This window comes from Sus scrofa, chromosome 1 (assembly GCF_054392235.1).
Source record: "Sus scrofa isolate SSC_HxYL_T2T_F1_AM1 chromosome 1, Sscrofa_HxYL_maternal_Yorkshire_Landrace_v2.0, whole genome shotgun sequence".
NCBI lineage: Eukaryota > Metazoa > Chordata > Mammalia > Artiodactyla > Suidae > Sus > Sus scrofa.
In genome coordinates this window covers 72,571,590-72,597,361 of record NC_139383.1, presented here as the reverse complement: position 1 = coordinate 72,597,361, position 25,772 = coordinate 72,571,590, and the positions used below count along the sequence as shown (strand labels likewise).

Here is a 25,772-nt window from a genome sequence, read left to right as displayed (position 1 = left end):
CAAGCCTCGTCTGCGACCTGCACCACAACTCACAGCAGCGCGGGATCCTTAACCCACTGAGCAAGGACAGGGATGGAATCTGTATCTTCATGGTCTTCATGGATGTCAGTCGGTTCGTTAACCACTGAGCCACGATGGGAACTCCTAATAAGTTTTTAAATTACTGAGTAGTATTCTGAGGTATAGATATACTACAGACAGTTTAACCATCGGGATTGTTTTTGCTGTGAATATTTGTGTATAGTTTTTTTTTGAGAACATAAGTTTGCATTTCTTTGAGAACTCAAGAATACAGTTGCTGGGTCATATGGTAAATGTATGTTTAGTTTTGTAAGAAACTACCTTACTCTTTTTCCAGAAGAGCTGAACAATTTTACGTTTGCACCAGCAATGTATGAGTGATCTAGTTTCTCCATATCCTCACCAGCGTATTTTTTATCTTAGACATTCTAGTAGGCATGTAGTGATGTTGTATTATGATTTTAATTTGCATTTCATTAATTTCTAATGATGTGTCAAGCATCTTTTCATGTGCTTATTTGCCATGCGTATATCCTCTTTGGTGAAATGTCTTTTGGTGTCTTTTGCTTATTTTCTAATTGAATTCTTGGCATTTTTTAATTGTTGGGTTTTGCTTATTTTCTAATTGAATTCTTGGCATTTTTTAATTGTTGGGTTTTGCTTATTTTCTAATTGAATTCTTGGCATTTTTTAATTGTTGGGTTAGACAGAAAATATTTATTAAATTTTTGATTGGAGTATTTTGAGTCTTTGTCTTTCAATTAAGATTTTTGTTATATGAGAAAGTACAGTTTACTTTGATGAGCGTTTTCTTGGTTGACATTCTACAGAATTTACTTAGAACTTGTTAATAGTATGTGGCTTTCCCCTTCTTCTTTTGTATTGTGGATACAAGACCTTTGTGGAATATGTAGCCTTACAGGTACTCTCTTTCAGTCTTGTCTTTTCATCTTCTTCACAGAATCTTTTGCAGAGCAAAAGTTTTATTTTGATGAGGGTCCAGTTTATCAATACTTCCTTTTATGGAGCTTGGTTTTGGTATTAAGTTCTAGATTAGTTTTGAATTTAGTCCTAACGTGATTTTGATTTCTTTACTTTGCTATGTAAATAAACATTACAACATAAGCTGAATTTTGTAATTCCAGGCCTTTTAAGCATCTAGACAAGGGAGCTTAAAGAAAATGATTGAAAAATGAAAGGAAATAAAAAACTTTACTAAATTGGGATAATGTTAAGTTAAAATATTCATGAACAGTGCTCCAAAACTGTTGATCATGGTGGTGGTGGAGGTGATGGTGTGTATTTTAGTGCATGTTTAGGTGGTTGTGTGTACAGTGATTGTACTGAGCATGTATTTTATTTTCTCAGAAAGTCTGCAGTATAAATGTTACCTCCATTTATACTCATGCATACATATGCAAACTTGATACACTAAAATTTTACAAATTTAACTTAAATTTTTTTTACAAATGTGGTTCCTCTGCTTCTGTTCAGTGTATCTCCAAGGTGAATCAACAGCAAAACTTTTCCACATAGGAAAAAATTATTGTTACAGTGGTGAGAGTGCATATAGAACGAATGGGGAATAGCCACCCGGAAGCACCTTAATTTTATATTCCATTTGGTGTGTTTAAGAAATGAGTAACATATATAGATAGCTTAAACACTAACAAGAACAGTTTCAAAGATGACTTTACCAAGTCATATTATTTCTCATGATAAAGTAATACAGTTTCTTGGAAGTCCCTGAAATAGTTTGCATATTTAGAACTATATGGCTAGATTAAGTGTTGTGGGTAGTCCTGTAATAGTGGCTTCCTTGTCTGTCAGTCTAAGATTCAGATCACTATGGATATTGTTAGAATTATCTGGTTTCATGTACACTAAATCAGAGTTTAAAAGAACTAATGTTCATGGAGTTTTTGTATTTTTAAAATTCTCACTGTATTCTAAAGAAAGATAACTTTTAGATACTTTTAGCATAATTTAGTCTTCCCTGCTGAACTCCAATTTAGGTGTAAAGAGAGATGTTAAGAAATGTGCGTAAATTTACCCTTCATTCCCATTGACTTTGAGAACCTCTGTACAGTACTTGAATTCATGTTCTGTCTGTTGGGGGACTTTTGTTTTAAAATAAGTAACTCGCAGAGTTGAGTATTTCCCATAATCTTTGATATAACTTACTCGAGCATTTAATAGCTATTTTCTAGCATAATAAATTGTGAAGAATGAGAATATAAGTTTTTAAAAGCACTCAAATGTTAGACAGAAAATATTTATTAAATTTTTGATTGGAGTATTTTGAGTCTTTGTCTTTTAATTAAGGTTTTTGTTATATGAGAAAGTACAGTTTACTTTGATGAGTGTTTTCTTGGTTGACATTCTACAGAATTTACTTAGAACTTGTTAATAGTATGTGGCTTTCCCCTTCCCAAGCAAATAACATTATAAAGGTTGCTGAAGTTACACCTTTATTTTAACTGCTCTGAATTGGGGGAGAGTTGAAAAAAGAGAAATTATAGACCATTTTTCCTAGGAATGGGAATAGAGGAGAATTTCTCATTTTTAATATGTAGTTAAGACTACTTGGCCTTTCCTGTTTAGCATATTATTTTCAAGTTATTATATTACATATTATTATAGCTAAGCCACTTCACAATTCTGTCACTAAATAGGAGGCAAAATGGATCTTGAGAAGATTTATTTAACTTTGCTGAAAACCTTAGTGTTTTCAGATCAGACTATGGATGGTAACATTTTAACATTTTGTAATTGGGAGTACAGTCCTGCACCTCCCTTTCTACTGACAGGGTCCCAGTTGTCATCACATAGATTTGCATTATTCAGACAGCCCCTCACTGGTCATCCTGGTGTAAAGTCTTAACCAAGTCATTGTACACAGTGCAGCTTCCCATTAGCTTTCAAAAAAGCCCCTTTCATCACATCACTTCCTTTGCTAAAAGTCTTAAAAGCCTTTTCATTGCCTGGAAGATAGAAAGCCCTAAGTGGTTGGTGGCTATTTTAAATTATTACCACAGTTCCCTATTCATTTCTTTTTACTCTAAACTCCTCTAACCTTTATTATCTTTAGTTCTTTTTTTTTTTTTTGTCTTTTTGTCTTTTTGTTGTTGTTGTTGTTGCTATTTCTTGGGCCGCTCCCGCGGCATATGGAGGTTCCCAGGCTAGGGGTTGAATCGGAGCTGTAGCCACCGGCCTGCGCCAGAGCCACAGCAACGCGGGATCCGAGCCGCGTCTGCAACCTACACCACAGCTCATGGCAACGCCAGATCCTTAACCCACTGAGCAAGGGCAGGGATGGAACCCGCAACCTCATGGTTCCTAGTCGGATTCGTTAACCACTGCGCCATGATGGGAACTCCTATTATCTTTAATTCTTGATTGTGCATGAAATAGTTCTCATTTTCATCTTGTGGGGAAAGTATGAGCTTCATAAGTTGAAGGATATTAGTCATAGTTTAAAAAAAGTTAGTTCAGTTAGTACGGCGAATTGCATTATAGTCAGCACATATTAATTAGCAAAACTTAATGGTTTTTTATACTTTTCACATACTCTCAACTGTATTATCATAATACCATTTTTTTTTTGTAATGCCATTTTTAACATTTATTATGTATTCACTGAATGCACAGTATAAAGCCAGGAAGGGTACTCACATGCTGGTACCACATCTGTCTTTTCTTAGATTTTAATTTATGTCTGCACTTAAAAATCAGATTATTTTTTACCAAATCTGTTAAAAGTTATGTTGAAGAAGTTGAGGTATATATACCTCTGTGACTTAAAAACAAAAAACTTGTCCTTGATTATTAGCAGTAAATTATGACATAGTGCTAATAACAATTGTCAGAAGAAATGCTGTACCTACTATTTTGAAATTTATTGAACCTATAGGAAAGTTGAAATAATGAAACTACCAAGACCATATAATACCCTTCATCTGGATTCACCAAGTGAATTAACATTTTTCCACATTCGCATCTCTCTTTGTACACATACACACTGTCCCTCCTGCCACTATCCTATCTTTCTCCCCCATTTAAAGGTAAGTTTCAGACATGGTGGTACCTTATTCCTAAATACCTGATCATGAATTTTTTAACAGTAAGGATATTGTCCTTACAAACATTATCACACCTAAGAAATTTGACATTAATTTAATAATATTTGTCTAATATTGATTTCATATTTTCCCACCTATTCCAAAAGTATCTTTAATCTTTTTAAATCTCTCCAATCCAGTATTCAGTCAGAGTTTATGATTTGTATTTAATTGTTGTATCTGGTCAGCCTCTTTTAATCTTTTTGGGGTTTTTTTGTTTGTTTGCTTGCTTTTTAGGGCCACACCCACAGTATGCAGAAATTCCCAGGCTACGGATCGAATCAGAGCTGCAATTGCCTGCCTACGCCACAGCCACAGCCACACCAGATCCAAGCTGCATCTGCGACCTACACCACAGCTCATGGCAATGCTGGATCCTTAACCCACTGAATGAGACCAGGGATCGAACTCCATCGTCATGGATCCTAATCAGGATCATTAATCACTGAGCCACAAATGGAACTCCTGATATTATTTTTATTTTTTTTAATGCCTTCCACTTTTTTTTTTTTTTTTTTTGGTCTTTTCTAGGGCCGCCCCCGTGGCATATGAAAGTTCCCAGGCTGGGGGTCTAATCGGGGCTGTAGCTGACAGCCTACGCCACAGCAATGTGGGATCGGAGCCTCATCTTTGACCTACACCACAGCTCGTGGCAACTCTGCATTCTTAACCTACTGGGCGAGGCCAGGATTGAACCTGCAACCTCATGGTTCCTAGTCAGATTCGTTAACCACTGAGCCACAGCAGGAACTCCTGCCTTTGACTTTTTTGAAGTGTTTGGGCCAGTTGTCTTTAGAATGCCACATGTTCTGAATTTGTCTTACTGCTTCCTGTGATTATATTTATTTGAGTTTATGTTAAGCATATCTGGCCATAACACCACGTTTGTGATGTTACATCCTTCTAATTGCACTGTATCAGAGGCATCAGTTGCCACTTCAAATTTCTGATCTATTAATTTGTAATTTACAGCAACAAAGACATGTTTGAAATGGTTTTTTTTTTTCATTTTTCAAATAGACAACAACTGAACGGCCTTTCATTCAGAAGCTCTTTCGTCCTGTGGCTTCAGATGGACAATTGCATACACTAGGAGATCTCCTTAAAGAAGTCTGTCCTTCTGCAGTTGCTCCTGAAGGTAATGTAATCAGCAACATTAAAATAATTCTTTTGTTTCTCTTTGTTGCTGAAGTAATATAAGCATTCTGTATTTATAAATAACATTTACTGGTTACTTCAGGAATATATTTTCATTTTCTTGTAAGGAAAAATCTTTTGAAACAGAAGCACTTAATATTTAATTTATTACTTTATAAATTATTGGAGTTCCTGATATGGCACAGCAGAAATGAATCCCACTAATAACCATAAGGTTGTGGGTTCAATCCCTGATCTTGCTCACTGGGTTAAGGATCCGTTGTTGCCATGAGCTATTGTGTAAGTCGCAGATGCGGCTCGGCTCCTGCAGTGCTGTGGCTGTGGTGTAAGCCAGCAGCTGCAGCTCCGATTCATCCCCTAGCCTGAGAACCTCCATATGCCCCGGGTGCGGCCCTAAAAAGCAAAAAAAATAAAAATGTAAAATATAAATTATTGACACTAACAAAATAAGGAATTCACTCTCTTTGGCAAACTAAAATACACTTCTAAAATTATTCTCTTTATTTCTGGGGCCTTGAGTCTTTCATTTGTGAATTCAGTCTTGTAAACATTGTTTTTAATTTTGCATTGTGTTCCTTCATTCTAAAAGGATAAGTGATAGTTAAAAAAAAAGAAGAAAGTCTTACCTATGGTTGATATTTTACAGTTTAAAATATTGAATAGTTGATATATGTTTTGTTTGAATATTTGGCTACTCTCTAATGTTTTACTCAAATTGTTCTCCTAGGCTTTGACATTTCTTAAGTCCAGTCAAGAACTTGTCCTGTTTCGTAGTCCTCATTTTGTAACTTAGGTTAAAATCATTTTTCTGTAAGCAAAGAACAAATGCTAAAATTGCTTAATTCTCTTTTCTTAATTGCAACATAAGGAACACTAAAAAAAAATGCAGAAAACTAGAGGGAAAATTCTGTAGAGACCACTCTTGACACACACATGCAGGTGCACATTTGAATATTTTGAGAGGCGTGTGTGTATATAAAATTATACGTCCTGGTGCTTTCTTCACCTAACATAAGATGAGCATAGTTTTAGTCATTTAAAAAAAATTTTTTTTTAAATAGGAACACCACGGTCCTTTATATCAGTGTACTATAATTTGGTCATCACCCTATTACTGAATGACTTGTCTTATTATTGGTTATTAAGCTATAGGGGAAATTTCAGTGGTATGTTACTGTTTGTTAATATAATAAATAGACTTGTATTTCTTATATAGAAAAAAACTTGAAACTTGCCATCATTTATGGGAAGAGGTAAGGCATTAATAAATATAAAGGTAATACTTCAATAGATAGTGCTGTGTTTTATATTAACATACCCTAAGTTGGGGTAACGGCAGTATTATTTACATGGCTTGTTACTATATCACATATTTCAAGAAGCATGTAGTTAACGATGGAAATGGTTTGCCTATTAAGTAGCATTAGAAACAGTAGGGTTGGGAAGAAGGTTAATATTCCAGCCGTAAAGACTGAACAAAGAATATGGAGCTTGAAATGTGTATCTTTCAGCCAGTGAATACAACTGTTTTTCTTAATCAAATATAGTTATCTTTCCTGGCATTCCTATGTGTATCTAGCAGTTCGAAAATACACAGAAGCTCAATAGGAAGGGAGGAAAGGGTATCTAAAATACCCAAAAGGAGAGTTCCCGTTGTGGCGGCGCAGTTGTTAACGAATCCACTAGGAACCATGTGGTTTTGGGTTCAATCCCTGGCCTTGCTCAGTGAGTTAAAGATCTGGTGTTGCCACGAGCTGTGGTGTAGGTCGCAGTCATGGCTTGGATCTGGTGTTGCTGTGACTGTGGCATAGGTCAGCAGCTGTAGCTCCAATTAGACCCCTAGCCTGGGAACCTCCATATGCCATGGGTGCGGCCCTAAAAAGACAAAAGACAAAGAAAAGAAAAGAGAAGAAAATACCCAGAAGGGATCGGAAAAAAAAAATCATTGACCACTACTCAAAATTTATAAGGTCTCTCTGTGTCATTTGTCACCACTCTGCTCAGCTATGCTAGTCAGAGCTTTTGTTGCTGTCTTACACATTCTCGTATCTATAATGCTAGGATAAATGTTCACTCACTATTTCCGTTACTGAATTCTTTGTGTCGTTATCTGAAACATTATTTATGATCTTTGAATCATGGTGTGATTAACAGTAAGTTGATTAGAATCTGAATCTATCTTTATTGTTAATTTTCAAGTAAGAGTTGAGTTAAATAATTTTTTTTATAATTCAGTGGTTTTTATTTTTATTAAATTTAGAAAATTGTGCAGCCATCACCACAATCTAGTTTTAGAATATTTCCAGCACCTCAGAAGTTCCCATGTGCTTGTTTGTAACTAGTTGGCTCCTACTGCCAATTGTAGACACCTACTGGTCTACTTTCTGTCTCTGTAATTTACTTTTTTTTTTTTTTTTTTTTTTTGGATATTTCACATAAAGGGATTATTATACAAAATTGCAACTGATTTTTTTTTTCACTTAATGTTTTTGGGTTTCATTCATATTGTAGTGTAAATTAGTAGTTTGTTGCTTTTTGTTGCTGAATAGTATTCCATTGTATGTTTATATCACATTTTGTTTATTCACCAATTGATGGATATTTGGGTTATTTCCACCTTTTCACTTTTATGAATAACACAGCTATGAACAATCACATACAGGGCATATATTTCCATTTTTCTTGGATAGATTCCTAGGAATGAAATGGCTAGGTTACATGCTAAGTTTGTGTTTAATTTTTTAAGAGGCTACTAAACTTTTCTAAGTGGCTACACCATTTTACAGTTCTACCAGCAGTGTATGGGGATTCCAGTTTCTTCATATCCTTCCCAGTGTGTATGTTTTGTCTTCTTAGAGCCATCCTAGTGGTTATAGAGTGGTATCTAATGGTGGATTTCTCTCATGGCTAATGGTGTTGAGTATTTTCATGTGCTTATTATTATTCATGGGTATATTTGATGAGATGTCTATGTAAATAAATCCTTATTTTTTAATGGATTGTCTTATTACTGAGTTTTGGGAGAAATTATATATTCTTGATCAAATCCTTTATCAGACATGATTTGTAATTATTTTCTTCTAGTCTGGGACTTTTCAATCTCTTTTGAAGAGTAAAAAATATTTAACTTTGATGAAGTCCTGTTTATCAAGGTTTTTTATATATTTTTACTTAAATAATTAATTTTTCCCCAATAGACAACACATTTATATAGTTCCAAAATCCAAGAGTATATAAAGGAACTTGGTGGAAAGTCTCTATTCAGCTCCTACACACAAAACCCTAACTCACTTTCCCTCTACAGAGGCAGTCAGTATTTGCCATTTCCATTATCCTTACAGAGATAATTAAGTAAACTTTTTATTTTTGAACTCAAGTTATAGAAATTTGTACTGGGATATTCCCAATAATTTTTATTGATTCAGGAATAGTTTTACTGTTCCAGGTCATTTTCTCCATGCTGTAAGGGGTTTTTGTTTGGTTGGTTTTTAATCTATTTAATGTCTGTTTTGCTATGTTCTTGAAGATTTGGGGATGTAGGCTAGTTTTTCCATTTGAAGTATTATTAAGGGATTAATCATTTTTATTGCTGACAGAGATGGGACCAGTAAGCCTCATACCTTCCCCTGCTGCAAGCACTGGCCTTCAGTTTTTGTTTCTCTGCACTGTACCTTTCTCTCCTTTTGAGTACATTGTAATATTTTTTAAATTAAGAACATCAAAGAAATGCTTTTGTCAATTGAGTAAATTGAAACTTAAGCTAAAGTTTAATATTGAAATGACTCTTTTACTGTACATTTCTTAGATGTTTTTTGACATCTAATGTTTTTCATTCCAAAAGATTGTCATTCAAAATGTACCTCTTTATAAGATCCTTGACTCTTGAGTAAGACCATCACAATGAGACTCTAAACCTTAATAAAACTGTTCTGCTAGAAGAATCTATCTCCCAATTGGCAGCACAATTGTCAACAAAAGCACAGAACGATGAGGGGAAAACTTACTGGAGGAAGAGCAGGAAGAAACTGGTTGGGTGTTAATTTTGTATTTGACATCCTTAAATATTCATATACCTGTTGGACCTCAGGGTTATTTTAGTCAGTCCCTTAGTTTTTAGATGATTTGCTAAAGGTCTCTTAGCTGCTTAATTGCAGAGGTAGCTTTAGAACTCAAGTCTCTGTCTCCTGATCCATTTGTTTTTCCACTTTATGCTACCATTTATTTTCATTTTCACCTTTTCAACCTGTTGTTTTTGTTTAGTTTAAAATAACATCCTGAAATGTTTACTTTCTTCTAACTCTGTCCTGTGGTTTGTGTTTAGTACCTAATCTCACGTACATGCAAGACCTACACTCTTACAGTATTCCCTGGCATGACTTTAGGAAGGTGAACTTAAGCTGTTGTTATTTGAGTGTTCCTGTATAATTCTGGCCGCTTTTCTTGTTGAATTTATGAAAATGGTGGCCGTGACATTCTGGTGTATAATTGAAAAGTAGTCACGTGCTTTGAGCTGACATGTTCTGGCAGAAGGAACTTTTGTGCTTTTTTGCCATTCCTACACCCAGATCGCAATACATTCAAGTTTAATGTAGCTCTGCACAGGAATGGCACACAGATTTGTGAGGCTTTTTCTTCTCTCCTGAATTTTTAATTGCGCTACCTGCCCATGCATTCCTAAAGAATATACAAGGTGACTTCCACTCACAACTTTAATCCACAAACCTGCCCCTTAGGTGATTTCAGATGCTGTAAGTGGGTATCTTTGTGTGACAGGCTTCTTCCCACCCAAAGTGTCACGTGCTTGTATTGATCAAGAAGCACATGCATACCGTACACACACTTCCTTGAAATGATATAACTAACTCCTATACTTATGAGATACTTTTGATGGTACCTTTCATACCGGGCGGAGGCTGCATTTCTAACACCAATATCTTATCTTTGGAAAAACTTTTATTTGCCTCTTCTTTTTTCACTTCATATTGGAAAATAACTGTCATTTCAGGATCTATGGGGCGTATTCAAAACATCAAGTCACTCTTTCAGTGAAGAACTGTTTACTCTCTGGTTCAGCACACCTGTGGTATTGTCAGTCATGAAGCATTTTGAAACACCTGCACCCAAGTTAAGTTGAAAGCGAAAGACTTTAAGATTGGGTGTGTATGGATAAGAACTGGCTGTCATCACATGATTAAAAGAGAAAGTGCTTCATAAAAGTTATGTGGCACCATTGTCTACTACTCCCTACAACAAGTGATTCATGCATGAAGGAATTTTGCCTTATTTCATCATATGAAGGTAGAATGTACTTATATTGATGAAGACGTGCTTTAGGTCATTGTTCTCAAGGAGTAACTAATGATGAGCTGCTTTATGTGTTTCTTTTTTTTTTTTTTTTTTTTTTTTTTTTTTTGCTGTTGTTTTGTAAGTGGCTAGAGGAGTTAGCCAAGGTAACAGGAAGTAACCAAAGGTGAACTCAGGTAAATTTTTTCTGTGATGTCAGCTATAGTTAAAATGACTCAGAGAGCTAAGCTTCTGTACCAGACCTGGTGTGAAATATTTCTCTTTGTTCATTAGAAACTGTGTACAAAAACAAAAAACCATTAAACTAAAAACCATAGCTTTTATTCTTTTACTTTGGAGAATACAAAGTATTATATAAGCTTTGTCCAATCATATTTCATTTCCTGGTTTTTTAATGTATAAAAACCAACTAGAATTCTAAAAATAGCAATGTCGAGTCTCACTTTTATAAGTGTATTTCAAAGGTCCAGTTGATCAGTTCTCTGTGACAGTTGGGCTATTGTAATCCTGAATCTATACTTGATCTTGTTCAGATGAAGTGTATGAATGGGGAAAGGTTTATATTCGATGGCAAATTAGTTAGAGTTGCCTGAATTTCTCTTCCCAGCAAGTGCAGTCCTCTGGCCACTTTCCTTTATGCATTTCTGCCTTGCTCCCTGGGAGTTTATTTATTCCTCAAGGCCCTTACCAACTACTGTTTAACTTTGGGGTTCCATTTGATTATTTACAGTTTCCATTATTCATCAGTCAATTTTTTCACATTATATTGTCTTCTGGCGCTGGGGTTACTAAGATGTATAAGGCATAGTCCTTGCTTTTAAGAAACTTCAGTCCAGTTAGAGTGGACAGAAAGCTGCACAGTTGTGGTATGTGTAGGAAGGAAGATATGCAAAGAATATTCAGAAGAATTATTGTCTTAACCCTTCTGGAATAGGTGGTAAAGACTGAGCTAAGTCTGAAAAGATGAACAGAAGTGAGTTGCAAAAGAGGATCGAGGTCACACATACCATACACCACCGTAGTAGAATCCTTAACTAGTTACCCAGAGGCTGGTAGCTGAGGGATAATGTCTTAACTGAAATGCTGATCTAAAATGGCCCTACTCCATTTACTGAAGGACTAGCATTATTTTTCTACTTTTCTCCCATAAATGTGAAGATATTTCCGTGAGATCAGAGATGCGGGCGAAAGCACTAAGAATTTAAGTGACTAAGATTGGTCTTTTATTTGCTTGGTTAGTACATTTGAAAATAATTTTAACAGCTGAGGCTAGAGTCATAATAAGGTAGCCTAAATTCAAAATTATATTGCTTTATTTTTGACGTGCTTTATGAGAAACCATAGAATAGTCTCTACAAAAAGTAAGAAAAAATGTGTTCACGTTTTTTCTCCTTAGCGCTACAGCATATGATTAGATTGTTTTATAAAGTAAATCCACTGTTTGATGTTGTAATAATTTCTTAAGACATAAAACAATTACAGAAAAGAAATCCGTATGTACCACAACATTCTTAATCCATTCATTTGTCAATGGACAATTAGGTTGTTTCCATGTCTTGGCTATTGTATACACAGTAGAATACTACTCAGCTGTAAAAAAAAAAAAAAAAGAATGAAATAATGCCCTTTGCAGCAACATGGATGCAACCAGAGATTCTCATACTAAGTAAAATAAGTCAGAAAGACAAATACAATATGGTATCACTTATATGTGGAATCTAAAATGTGGTACAAATGAACCTGTCTACAAAACAGAAAGAGACTCACAGACATAGAGACAGACTTATAGCTGCCTAAGGGGAGGGGGAGAGAGTGGCATGGACTGGGAGTTTGGGGTTAATAGATGGAAACTATGACGTTTAGAATGGACAAGCAGTGAGGTCCTGTTGTACAACATTGGGAACTATATTCAATCACTTGTGATAGAACATGATGGAAGATAATATGGGAAAAAGAATGTGTGTATATGTGTGTGTGTGTGTGTGTGTGTGTGTGTGTGACTGAGTCACTTTGCTATACAGCAGAAATTGACACACATGGTAAATCAACTCTAATGAAAAAAAATTCTTAAGAAATCTAAATCTTACATTATTCGTCTGAGGCAGAGCCCTCAATTTGAAGTTTGAACTTCAAATTGGTACTTTTGTCAGCCTGATGACACTGAACCCCTAAAGAGGTGGCATTTCACTTTGCTAATTCATGCCACAGAAGCATAAAACCTTCAAATCCCAAACTTCATTAGAATGAGGATTTGTTTAGAGGTAAGAATAATAATCATTTTACAGTTTCAAGAATTCTTTTTCATTGGTTTGAAATTTGTTTTCATTCTGGTGTCCTTTTATGCCTTTACACTGCTTGATTTAGAAGATCATTTGGTAGTTGCTTTTTTTTTTTTTAATGGTTCTTACTCTATAAAATAAGAATGTTACCTGCCACCCGCCTGATAGGATAGTTGGAGGGTTTACATGAACAAAAGGTTTAAATGAGATATTATGATCTCTCTCTCTCTTTTTTTAGGACCGCACCTGTGGCATATGGAAGTTCCCAGACTAGAGGTCAAATCAGAGCTGCAGATGCTGGCCTTCGCCACAGCCACAGCAACACAGGATCCGAGCTGCATCTGTGACCTATGCTGCAAGCTGCACAACACCAGATCCTTAACCCACTGAGCGAGGCCAGGGATCGAACCCACATCTTCATGGATACTAGCCGGATTCTTTAACCTGCTGAGCCACAACAAGAACTTCTATAATCTCATGGTTTTCAAGATTCTACAGTGAACTTTTTTTTTGTTTTCTTACAGTTCTATTAGTATTTTTTCACAAATAACCATACTCATAAGGAATTTACCAAGTGGATTTAGCACTTGTTTGTTTTTTTTTTTTCCTTGTTTGTTGATAATCCCATTCTGCAAAGGCAAGTACTTATTGATGCTCAGCCTCTGCGCAGAAGACACAGATGGAGGGTGCACTCTGGTTGTAAGCTGATGTTGTAACTGCTTATACCTCACATGATGGCAAGAGTTCCATACTCTTGGGTTTTTTACTTTTTTAGAAATGATTTGCAATGCCAAAAGCATGGTTCTGGCAAGAAATAAGTAAGCTTAATCTACTAAGGCATCTCCATAGTCGCTGCAGCCAGCTGGATTATCATATACTTGTTAAAATATATTAAAAAGAAAAATCTTGAGGCACAAGGTCCAGAGGTGTTGCTGCCAGTGAAAGTTTTTCATTGAAGACATATAAGCAACAAATCACACATTTACTTGAAGTTTCAGCTGTTCACAAGTAACCCTGGAAGACCCATTTGTAACTTTGCCGAGATCCCTGCTGAGCCTGACACATGGGACTGGGTCACTGAACTGTAGGCTTATCCTAACCCTGCTCTGCTCCTCATTGTGGGCTCTCCCTGGATGCATATTTTATACACACACACACACACACACACATTTTGTTGTTGTTGTCTTTTTTTTTTTTTTTTTGCCATTTCTTGAGCCGCTCCCGCGGCATATGGAGGTTCCCAGGCTAGGGGTCCAATTGGAGCTGTAGCCACCGGCCTACGCCAGAGCCACAGCAACACGGGATCTGAGCCGTGTCTGCAACCCACACCATAGCTCACAGCAACACTGGATCCTAACCCACTGAGCAAGGTCAGGGATCAAACCCGCAACCTCATGGTTCCTAGTCGGATTCGTTAACCACTGAGCCACAATGGGAACTCCACTGGATGCATATTTTCTATTTAAAAAAAAAAAAAATTGTCATTCACAAGCATTGATACTAGAAGTTCTTCTAATGTAGTCCTCATAAAGTTATGCTGTACTCAAGTTTGGACAAAAGCAATTAATGAGGCTTATTTTAACTTTTAATTATAATGTATTTTCTTAAATTTGTCATTATGCCATCAGATTCTAAACTGAATCAAACTCTTTGCCTTGATTATTTCATTCTCCTTCCTTCTCTGTGCTTTGTTCCCAACATACTTGTAACATGGACTAGTCCTGGTGATGCAGAATCTGTTAATGACTTTATCCATTGGCATATGTCTTTTAAATAATAAACTGATTATTTTTATTATTCTCCATTAGTGAAGATGAGATTACTGGGCTTGTCAGGAGATGCCTCTGATTTCCTTTACCTAAAACTCAAGAATTTAAATGAATTAACTTGACTTTTTTAATGATAGGAACAGATAACTTGCACAATTAATATTTCATCTTTAGCACTAGAAAACAAAATTCTTTTAGCAAAATAATACCACATGCAGGCAATTAAAAGCAACTCATCTCTTCATTAAAACTAATCCTGTGAGACCTCAGTCTGCCCATATATAAACAGTGTAATTATTGCCTATGTTTTAAATAAAACAACTAGTTCTGAGCACTTCTGTAATTCATACTTGACAAATATTAATGGGCCCTATTACACCCAGCTAGAATTACTGGATCATTTTATGAAAGCAGATAAAAACATTCGAGCCTATATTTTCAGAGTTTTATTTTGTTTTGGGGGGGTTTCTTGAACAAGTATTAATTTCTGTCTTGTACATTTTTTATCTTTTCAGGAGACATTTAGTCACTTTATTTAAATGGTCTTAATCACTTAATACAATGTTCTTTTTATAATTATAGCTAATTTAAGTTTAATTTTTGATTTATTACCTCATTTAAAATATAAAAGTTATAAGCAAAAGTCAATGAAAGAATTAACATAGACATGTTTTGAAATTTTTATATAAAATGTTAAGAGTCAAGGTTCTGGAAATGTTTTCTACAGAAATAATAAAACTATAAGTACAAAATTTACACATGGAAAAAGATATGTGGTATATATAAATTGTGCTCTTATATGTTCATTAAAACCTATATTACTAAGTGAGTATAGATCCGGAAGAAGTTAATGTAAGTATTTTTTAATGGGTTTGTATTTCTCTGATAAACAGCACTCTCCTTCTGTTTGTGATCATAGGATAAAAGCTCTGTAAGCTTGTATATGTTCATTTTTACTGCTACATCATGTAGTGTGCTCTTAAGATTGAGATCTCGTTCCCCAGGAAGCATTTCTGTCTAAGATTAATTGCCCTTTTAAAATCAGCGTTTGATGTATTCCTTTGGCTATATCCTGGCTTGGTTTAACCCTCTTTGACCTGACCTCACTATTACTGCTGAGGCTGAGTCAAAATCCTTCAGCATGATGTATGCACTTCAGATTTCAGCCTGTGGTTTTTCATGTCAATGGATTCAATTAGTTGGTGTTTTACTAATGAACATATCAGAGGTTAAAGAATTTGTCAGACAGAACAAAATTCTTCAGAATAGTGGCAATAAAAAAGCTCATCCCTTTGTTTTTCAAAACCATCAAGTATTTTTCAGAAGTTTTACCTTTAGCATCCCACAATACAAGATAGCAAATCAAGGCATTCTCTATTGAATTATAAAATATAAATGTGATGTCACAAAGCTAACTACAGTAGTTACAACCTTCGGCCTTAGATTTCTATTATTCCATATTCACAAGTGTGAACTAAAAAGCAAGTTATTAATCTGAAATTTTCTAATTAAAAGCACTTTCCCTTAAAGATGTATCATCCATTTCTTTAGTTTCCTTTAAATTCAAAGAGGTTTCAGGTATTTAGTTACACATATTAACAGTAAGAATGAAACTCATGCATCTCTCTAGACTCTCAAGTAACCCGTTCTCAGAGACATTTAGGTCATATTCCTAGTTGATAATTGGCTGAAAAGTAATGGCTGAAATGCAGATTGGGATGGGGATGGCTATGAGCCATTGCTAACAGAAATTTCTAAAAGGCAGATTCAGCGCATTCGCTTAAGTTCTCAAATAATAATATATTTTAAAATGGAGTACAATGATTTGGGATGGGGTTTTCTTCCCGCCCCACTGAATTTTTCATCTTAAAAACAAAAAAACACCTATGTCTAAATCTATTAAGCCACATAACCGTAGTACAGTAGGGCTTATTTGACTTATCCAGGATATGCTCTACTGAATACACAGGTTGAGAGCACTACTAGATTAATCCAGAGGGTTTACACTACTTACACTGAATTTTTTTTTAATGTCATTCATTTCGTTGTTTGCATAATGATTGAGTTTTGAGGATTTTGTTGTTGTCATCTTTTTTTTTCTTAACACATTCATAAAATCCCTGTGCCGCACTGCATATTAATGGTGCTGAGTGATGCAGAGTATATATTAACATGAGGTCAGATTCTCATAGCCCTTTCATGACATATATGAATCCATGATTTGCATGTATCTTTTGATATACCATTCACTTTATTAAATACCTGCTATGTCCAAGCCCTGTGCTTTATGTAGATATCCCCTTTGATCCTCTTTGCAATTATTTACCCACACTGTAGGAGGAGGAAGGAACTGAGACTCAGATGGTTAAGTGATTTCCCTAAGAATTCAAAACTTAGTGTATTTTGCTGGTTAAACTCGAAAGAACTATTTTGCGTTTTAGACATGAGAGACTTGTATCCTAGAACTGGAAGACATGTTACCAATCCTCTGTTTTAGACCAGTGGCTTACAGACCTACCCAGGGAGTTATATCAGAAACTACCATGGTCATAAGCCAGCACGCAGCAGGCTTTGGGAGACAGGCTCACTCCCACATGAGCCAAAGCTACCTTCACTTGTGTTATGTATTGTGTTTCTCCATAAGATTTTGTTTGAGGAAAAATTCTATATCCATATTGTTATAAGATTTATATAAGGGAACATTTGAAAACAGACTTTACCCCAGAGATTCATTCATGTTCGAGGGGCCCAGCTTGTGTATTTTTAAAAATCTTCCAAATGATTCTGTTGATCAGCCAGATCTGCAAACCGTAGATCTAGACAGACACCTTCATTTTATATATAAGGTTAATACTGCAAAAGAGATATGATGTCTGCCAAGAGGCCTTCATTACCAGAATTAGAACTCAAGTTGCCTACCTCCGTCCCAGTTCATGTCTTTTTTAAGTTCATAATTTTCATTAATGACTTGTGTGGCTAATATGAATTTTCCTTTTTTTTTCTTTTTGTTTCTATATGTAACTCATACCATTTTAATCATACAATCAAAATCTATCTAAATATATTTTCTTAAAATGTCACACAAGTCTAAAAATGTTCACTTTGGGAGTTCCCATTGTGGCTCAGTGGAAATGAATCCGACTGGTATCCATGAGGTTGCAAGTTTGATCCCTGGCCTCACTCAGTGGGTTAAAGGATCTGGAATTGCCATGAGCTGTGGTGTAGGTTGCAGATGCAGCTGAGATCTGGCATGGCTGTAGCTGTGGTATAGACCAGGAGCTGCAACTCCAGTTTAACCCTTAGCCTAGGAAGTTCACATTGCTGCAAATGTGGTCCTAAAAAGGAAAAAACAAAACAACAACAACAAAAAAAAAACTCACTTTAAAGTAGATGTTAGTTAAGAATTAAGTTTATTTTTATTAGGCTGTTGATGAAAATACAACATTATATGATACACATATTTTTTTCTTTCATAATGCCTGGGTTTAAAAATAAATGAAATTTTACTCTCATATTCTCTGTATTGATATAAGATCACTTTAGATTTAACATCAAATTTAAAATGAATTTAATTCCTTCTCTACCTAAAGAAAATGCATGTCTGACATTTGTTTCCATCCTTTTCCTTAGTTCACAAACCCAAAGTATATATGAATGACTATCCTTGTATTTACAAAATGAATTAAAGAATTGTTTTTTTTAATTGCTATATGGACATTCTACAAAACAATGACATGTATTCTTCAAAATTGTCAAGTTTAAGTAATGCAAAGAAAGGCTAAAAACTCTCCAGGTTAAAGGAGAGTATAGAGACCTGAAAATTAAATGCAATGTGTGATTCCTGGACTGGGTCCTAGACTAGAGGACAAAAAAAAATTAGGATAGTTGTTAAATTTGAAATTATTACATAATAGTTTTATACCTGTGTTAATTTTTTTTATTTTGATAACTGTGCTGTGATCATCTAAAAGAAGATATTTATTAAAAAGTGTACACTGACATATTTACGAGTAAAAGTCTTGGTATTTCTAATTTACTCTCAAATGATTCAAAAATAGTTACATACACACAGAATGGTAAAGCAAATGGGGCAAAATGTAAACAGTTGATGAATCTACCTAAAGTGGAATTCTTTGTGCTATCTTGCAACTTTTCCCTAAGTTTGAAATTAGATCAAAATCAAAAGTTACCCCCCAAAAATGCCCTGTATGAGAGAATTTCATGTAGAACTAGTTCACTTGATTACTGTCTCAAACATTTGCCTACTTTCAAGCATCTAACTAACGTTTTTAAAAATCTGAGTGGGTGTGATGTGGAGTAACATTTTTCTCCTGAGTCATTTACTTTGTAGTGACATATTTCTTATTCCCAAGTATTAAATTCTAGATTCCCATTTTGAAACACAAAGATATATTTACCAAAAATATGATTGACTTGAGTAGCAGTATCATCAGTCGTTTCCTTTCTAACTGGGTTGGTGTGGAGGAGACATCTGCTGTTTTTTACTGCTCCATTTTGCTAGTTCTGATATTGCCAAAACGTCCGGTCATACTTTGTTGTTATTTATGGTTGCATGGATTTTGGTGTTGGCATATATCCTTCTTGGCTCATTTGGAAACATTTTGACTTTTTGTTTTGATAACCAGAACAGTCTTTATTGGTAGAGCTCTTCTACAAAGTAGTGGTAGCCATCAGAAACTATTTTCACAACGTTAATTTTGACAGTGTGTTTTACCAGCATCAAAATGACCCAGGCTCTGAAAACATTCAGTCAGGCACCATGCTAGGCACTGGGATACAGTGATGAATTAGAGAGAAGTTCCACGGAGTCTGCTGCCCCCTTGTAAGAATCCTAGTGACTGCTCTGTCATCAGGGGAAGTCAGGAAACCAAAAAGATAAATATTTATACAGGTGAAATACTTGGACAAGTGTGGGCAGTGACGAAATAACATATTTAAAATCTTAAACTGTTGTGTTGAAGGACGTGGCAGTCGTATATCACTCCCTTAGTTGTCTAAGTTTAGTGACATTATTACAGTACAGATTGAAAGTGTCCCCAATTTAAACCAGAGAATCAGTGCTACCTATTCAGGGTTCTAATAATGCGATGTATTGGGTTTGTTATACCAAGCCTTTGAATAGTGCTTCTGTTCTCTAGCTTCTTCTGCTGTGCAATTCTCGAACTCCATCTATCCCCTTGTGTAACAGGGTTGGTCTTTTGTCTTTCAGATGTACTGTGCATGGATGTGCCATATTGTCTTTGCTCTCACATTTACACACTGCTTCAGGCACAGTATTTTGGGTATTCTACTCTATTTTGTAGTATCTGGAGGTGACTCTGCTTAAGGAGGAACTTTACAGGGAAGGAACTTTTACTCTTATACCACTCCTCTTTCATTTTTTTGACTCAGTGCTAAGTAGGAGGAAGATTCTGAGAATACTGAAATATTTCAAAGAAATATATAATAAGACTATAAGGAAAACTATAGAACTACACCAGAAATGTTTTTAAATATTCTAAGAAAGATTTAATACAGTAAAACCTTGGCAATTAGAACTTACAAAGAATGAATCATTCCAGATAGCTGAGGGTTTATCCACTGGAATATCAACATTTTAAAATCTCCTCAAAGTACTAATACCTCACTTTCTGTAGTATTCGGTGTATAGCTTAACCTTGTAGTTATAGATGATTCACATCATTGTGAAAACTGCTCATTGGATTTACACTGTGATCACAGCTGTGTCAAAGGTATGTACAACTGCAGCAAAGATTGGCAGACAAATCATAACAATGAGAACATTTTTTAAGGTTAGTAGTATTATGAGGTGAAAGCTTTTTTCAAAACAGTTTTAAACTATGACACAGTGATTCAGGGGGTGTTTTTTTAGGACTTCTATTTGGTTATTTTAAGAGTTGATAGTATATTTGTTAGGTCTCTATTTGGGGCATTCTTTGAGCAATTCTCTGTAGTGTTTTTGTGTATCCTGTCATTGTCAGTCTCTTGACTGTCACCTCCCAGGACTGTGCGGCCTCCAACAGAAAGTTTAAATATTTCTTTAAAAGGGTCTCTTGGAGTTCCCATTGTGGCTCAGTGGTTAAGGAATCTGACTAGGAACCATGAGGTTGCAGGTTCAATCCCTGGCCTTGCTCAGTGGGTTAAGGATTCAGCGTTGCCATGAGCTGTGGTGTAGGTTGCAGACGCTCGGATCCCGCGTTGCTGTGGCTCTAGCGTAGGCTGGCGGCTACAGCTCTGATTAGACCCCTAGCCTGGGAACCTCCATATGCCATGAGAGTAGCCCAAGAAAATGGCAAAAAGACAAAAATAAATAAATTAATTAATTTTTAAAAAAAGGGTCTCTTGTTTCAGGTGCCAGCCAAGCCATTATCACCATACATCATCAGACCATGATGCCTAGATTTTAGAACAGTAGGGATGCAAAAATCATTGTGAACAGAGCAGAAAAAGAAAAGCAGGGTATTTCCCCCTTATATAGTTCTATGAATTCCCAGTTTCCTTGTTGTCTTCTGTGTCCAGGAAGCTGAGCGATTTAGATGTTGTATATTGAAGAGAGACAAACTAAGAATTACGCTATAGGAGTGACACAAAGTTTTTTGAAGGTTCTGTGTTTTATTTATTTATTTGTTTTTAAAAAGGGTTTGGTTTTTCTTTCTTTGTTTTTCTGTAACAACCAAGGGTGCTTCTGTTTACTTGAAAGGTGCCATATATCATACCAAAATTAAAAGACAATTGAATTTGTAATAAAATTTGGTAAGAAAAAAGTGAGAATTACAGCAACTGTTTAATTAGCGAATGGGTGGTAACAAAGTCATTCAGGTTTCATGACTCTCAGACAGAAATCCCTGAGTCAGACTCTTAGTTCCTTCTCATTAAAACTTTAACTCTTATCCTAATAGTGTCTCTAAAATTTTGATGCAGAGTTGAACAACTTTACTGAAAATTAACTCACAGCTTCCATCTGTTAAACATCTTCCTAAGCACTATCTTATTCTTAATGAATCCTGGTCACGTTTCTATTTTGTATGTTTTAAATATGTATTGACCTACTTCATACACTTGTCATTTTTAATAGCCATACAGTACAGTTTTTAATGTGTAACTAAAATAAATTTTGGTCAGTGGGTACAATGGGCTGTTTTCTCCACTATGGTTTCATTAACGTCAATCTTAGGTAAGCACAGTAATTAAGAAAGAATGAATACTTTCACATATAGCAACAGAATTTTTATCAGAATTCATTGTAACCCTCAGGTTTCTGTTTTGGGTGATACATATTGCAACATTTCAACTTTCTCCATGTCCACATTTCCTGCTCAGGAAACAGACCAGGTTTAACCTGTTAAAGCTATAAAGTCCAGTTAATTCACGAAGGATTCTCAAAGGCAGCAGATTTTTTTCTTCAGCTGTTTTGACTCATCGATTATTGTTGGATTTCTTTCTTGGAATAGATGGGGAAAGAAAGAATCAAGTGATGATTCATGGAATTGAGCCAATGTTGGAAACACCTTTGCAGTGGCTGAGTGAACATCTGAGCTACCCGGATAATTTTCTTCATATTAGTATCATCCCGCAACCAACAGATTGAAGGATCAACCATTTGCTTGAACGGAATCACCCTTAAACAGGATTTACCAGAGCATGTCACCCTTCTGCTTCAGTCAGGTTTGGTGGAGGCACCCTGACCGGAAACACTGCTGCAAGCCTAACAGGAAAGAGATTCCATGTCAGATAAGGGTACTTGGGCTGGTCTTACTCTGCATTACCACTGCTTTCCTCCACTGCCGTCATTCAACTTCAGCTGCGACATGAAAGACTTTACAGGACTACTGCAAGTCTTCTGTTTTCTTGTAAAATATAATGAAGCCCAAACCTTTGGCCTAAGAAGAAAATGGAAATATGTGCCACTCGATTTGTATTTCTGATTAACAAATAAACAGGGGTATTTCCTGAGGTGACCATGGTTGAACTTTAGCTCAAGGGAGTGGAAACATTGGTTTAATTTTCAAGAGAATTAGACTTAAGAAAGTAAAAGAGAAATTCTGTTATCAATAACTTCAGTAATTTTTTGTAAAAGATCAAATTACAGTAAACCCATCTTTCCTTAATGAAAATTTCCTATGTTTACAGTCTGTCTATTGGTATGCAATCTTGTAACTTTGATAATGAACAGTGAGAGATTTTTAAATAAAGCCTCTAAATACGTTTGTCATTTAATAACATACACTTTTGTCACTTTTCCGGTACTTTCTGACTCACATACAGTAGTTCACTGTTTTTACTCTGTGTTACCCTTCAGACTGGTCATCGTTGGCGTGGAATGGATGTAGGGCATAGGATAACTTGTCTCAGGAGCTGCCATAGAATTTCTTGCTGCCGATTTTTAAATGTTTCCTTTAAACTAAAAGTAAAAATAATGTTACCATTTCACTTTACTGTTTTATCACTGTAAATCTGTCAGATCATAGTCTCTTAAGCATCTGTATAATTTTGCATTTTTGGAAAAGCCCATTCCTTTTCAAGCTAGTGTTTTCCATTGGCCTCAGGTCTAATATTTCACCGTGGTCCCTGGTAGCCAGTCTTTGACATCTAAAGATGACCCATCTCCAGACTGCAGTAGCTTTTCCTTAACTTTACCAAAAATATTCAGTGGTTACTGGAGTTCTTATTCAAATGAGGAAATTTTTGCTGCACTTTATTACCACATTGCTGGGATTCTACCAGCTGAACATGCTTGTGCATTACACTTTGTCTCTTGTGAGCTAGCTTGCTGTCTATATCCCTACTGAATGTCGTCCCATTTGAATATGCTGAAAGACAGTATCATACAATAGTGGTTTTAGATTCCAAAATAAAAATGAATGTTTTCCTCATAAAAAAATTGTATGAATGTTAAAGTGAGATCCCACTAGTGCTTACTGCTTCCTTTTTCCTTTTGCGATTTTCATTAATTAGTAGCAGACTTATTCACAGAATGAGATAAAGGTAGTCAAAGATCAAATATTCTGGAATGGAAAGTATAAGTCTCAATCAAAAAGAAAAACATAGGGTACCAATGTGATCAGAGAAAAAAGTAATATTTGAGTTACTCAAGGATTAAAAAAAAACCCACTGACTTGTATTTTTTCAAAAGAGGTTGTTCTGAATATGATTGTTCACATTAAAAGTGTTTATTCATCTATTCAGTTTGGGGATTTTCCCCCTTGATGTTTTGACAGACTGAAGTGAGCTTCAGTGAGCAAAAAGGATCAAAATGCCAGGAGTACTAAGCTGTGACAAAGATAAGCATGGTAAGAGCAGTAAGCCATAGTTGTTTTCCACAGACAAGGCCAATATAAGGTGTCTAAAGTGAACTCAAGGGAGCTACTGATCTACACTTCCAGATTTGAAAGTAGATTTTACCAAGGCATTGCCCATTTTTACTTGTTCATTATTACACCAGCATCATAACTGTATTACTCTACTCTAGTCCCAGGTAAGTCAACCCTCCAATACCCAGAGAAAGAATAAAAACAGAAATTAAATGCTGGCTTAAATATCTATTTTTGTTTCTTTTTATTTGAATATTTAAATTTTATGGTTTATTAAAAAATTAAATTAATTTTGTGTCTGTCTTTATTTCTGGACATTAGAAATGAAATTTATATAAAGTTACCTGTTGGAGAAATCATTACAGTTTCCTTTTTCTAATACATGTCATTTATAAAAGTTTCTCAAAGAAATAAATGATAGGAGGAATAAAGGAGACTATATGAAAGAAACCTAGAGAGGGCCACAAATTTCAATATGCCTGTTTAACTCATCCTCAGTAGCGACCCTCCTAAAAAAATATGTTCTGAAGTTATTGACGTTGTTTGACTAGGAAGAAATAAATTCAGCCTAAATAAAGTAAATCATTGTTTGTCCTTCATAATGTTGGTTTTCATTCGAATGACCTAAGTTCTGACCATGGGTAGAGTGTATTGATAAGGACCTTATGTATCTGGAAACCCAGAATGCCTGTTCATAGTTCAGATTGACCTACCAATCTTTATAGCATGGTGATGTTTAGAACATATTCCAATTTTCAGAAATTTGGTTTATGTGGGTCATGTGAAAGAATGACAGTCTCACGTATTATTTATCATACTGCTGATATTTATGTCTGAGGTAAGTTGAGATTCATTTTAGATGTGCCAGCACAGTTGAAATAGGATTTTGGGGTATGGTAGGAAAAAATCAAGTATGACAGTTCCATCCATAGTCAATCACTAGGATGGAATCAGTCAAAATACTTACCTGACTTCATCCACTTAAGTGTTTTCTAAATATAATCATCTCTTGGTCTGGAAGTATTAAAAGTTACCCACAGGGTAATTGGAGAGAAGAGAGTCATACCTCTTTTCCAGTAATTTGAGATTAAATGATACTTTGTAATAATAAACATTCCTTTATCATGTTGACAAAAGAATCCTTTAAATTCTCTCAAACGCGAATTACAGATTTGATTCTTCATACTTACCAGCAAATGTAACACTACTGTGGAATCTAGTAGTCATGATTTAGGAAGCATAGAGTGAAAAAGGACTCAATTTTTAGATTCTTTGGGGGTTTCTTAAGTATTACAATACTTCATGACTTCTGTTACCTGACAATGTGTTGGAATGATCACCAGTGACTTAAAGACAAATCTGAAGATTTGGAAATGTCAGGATGTTTTGACATAGCAGTTGATTCTTCTGAAAGTGATTAATTTAGCTTTCCCTCTATAGCTTCCCTACCCCCACACCACAAGAATAAAGCACAGCCAGGCTTTTTCCTCTTTGCTTTCCATGGTTCTTAGTGGAATGTCTTACACATTAGTTGGTGCTTTGCAGCAATGTAAAAAAAAAAAAAAAAAGGAAAAAAAACTAACAGGATTATTTAATGACACCTTAAAATCAGTGTTCTATTTTCCAGTTAAAAATATCAACTGTAAAAATAGGAAGGTGCTTGTGTTTAGAAATCAGTAGACAAAGTGCATTCGGCTCAGGTTTGCAGTACTGCTGAAGTCTTGCTTACTCAAATCGGCTACTTTCAGTAGGAACCACTGTGGATCAGATCCTTGCGTCAGTCCACAT

The 25,772-nt window shown here is 35.4% G+C and overlaps 1 protein-coding gene across 17 annotated transcripts in view; it reads left to right on the top strand.

Annotated features, from left to right (window-relative positions):
- Positions 1-25,772, top strand: part of ATG5 (autophagy related 5) — a 234,153-nt gene that overhangs the window by 92,724 nt on the left and 115,657 nt on the right. For 8 of the 17 annotated variants that reach the window (XR_014833090.1, XR_014833114.1, XR_014833525.1 and 5 more), the window contains one exon: positions 5,163-5,280. Coding sequence is in view for 12 of the 17 variants with exons in the window: in XM_085004864.1 (XP_084860990.1) it covers positions 5,163-5,280 (118 nt within the window). In the remaining 5 variants the exon portion in view is untranslated. Of the gene's footprint in view, positions 1-5,162; positions 5,281-10,305; positions 12,095-21,927; positions 24,584-25,772 lie in introns of those variants that run through there. The other 9 variants (XR_014833549.1, XM_085005201.1, XM_021090491.2 and 6 more) reach the window with 6 other exon arrangements.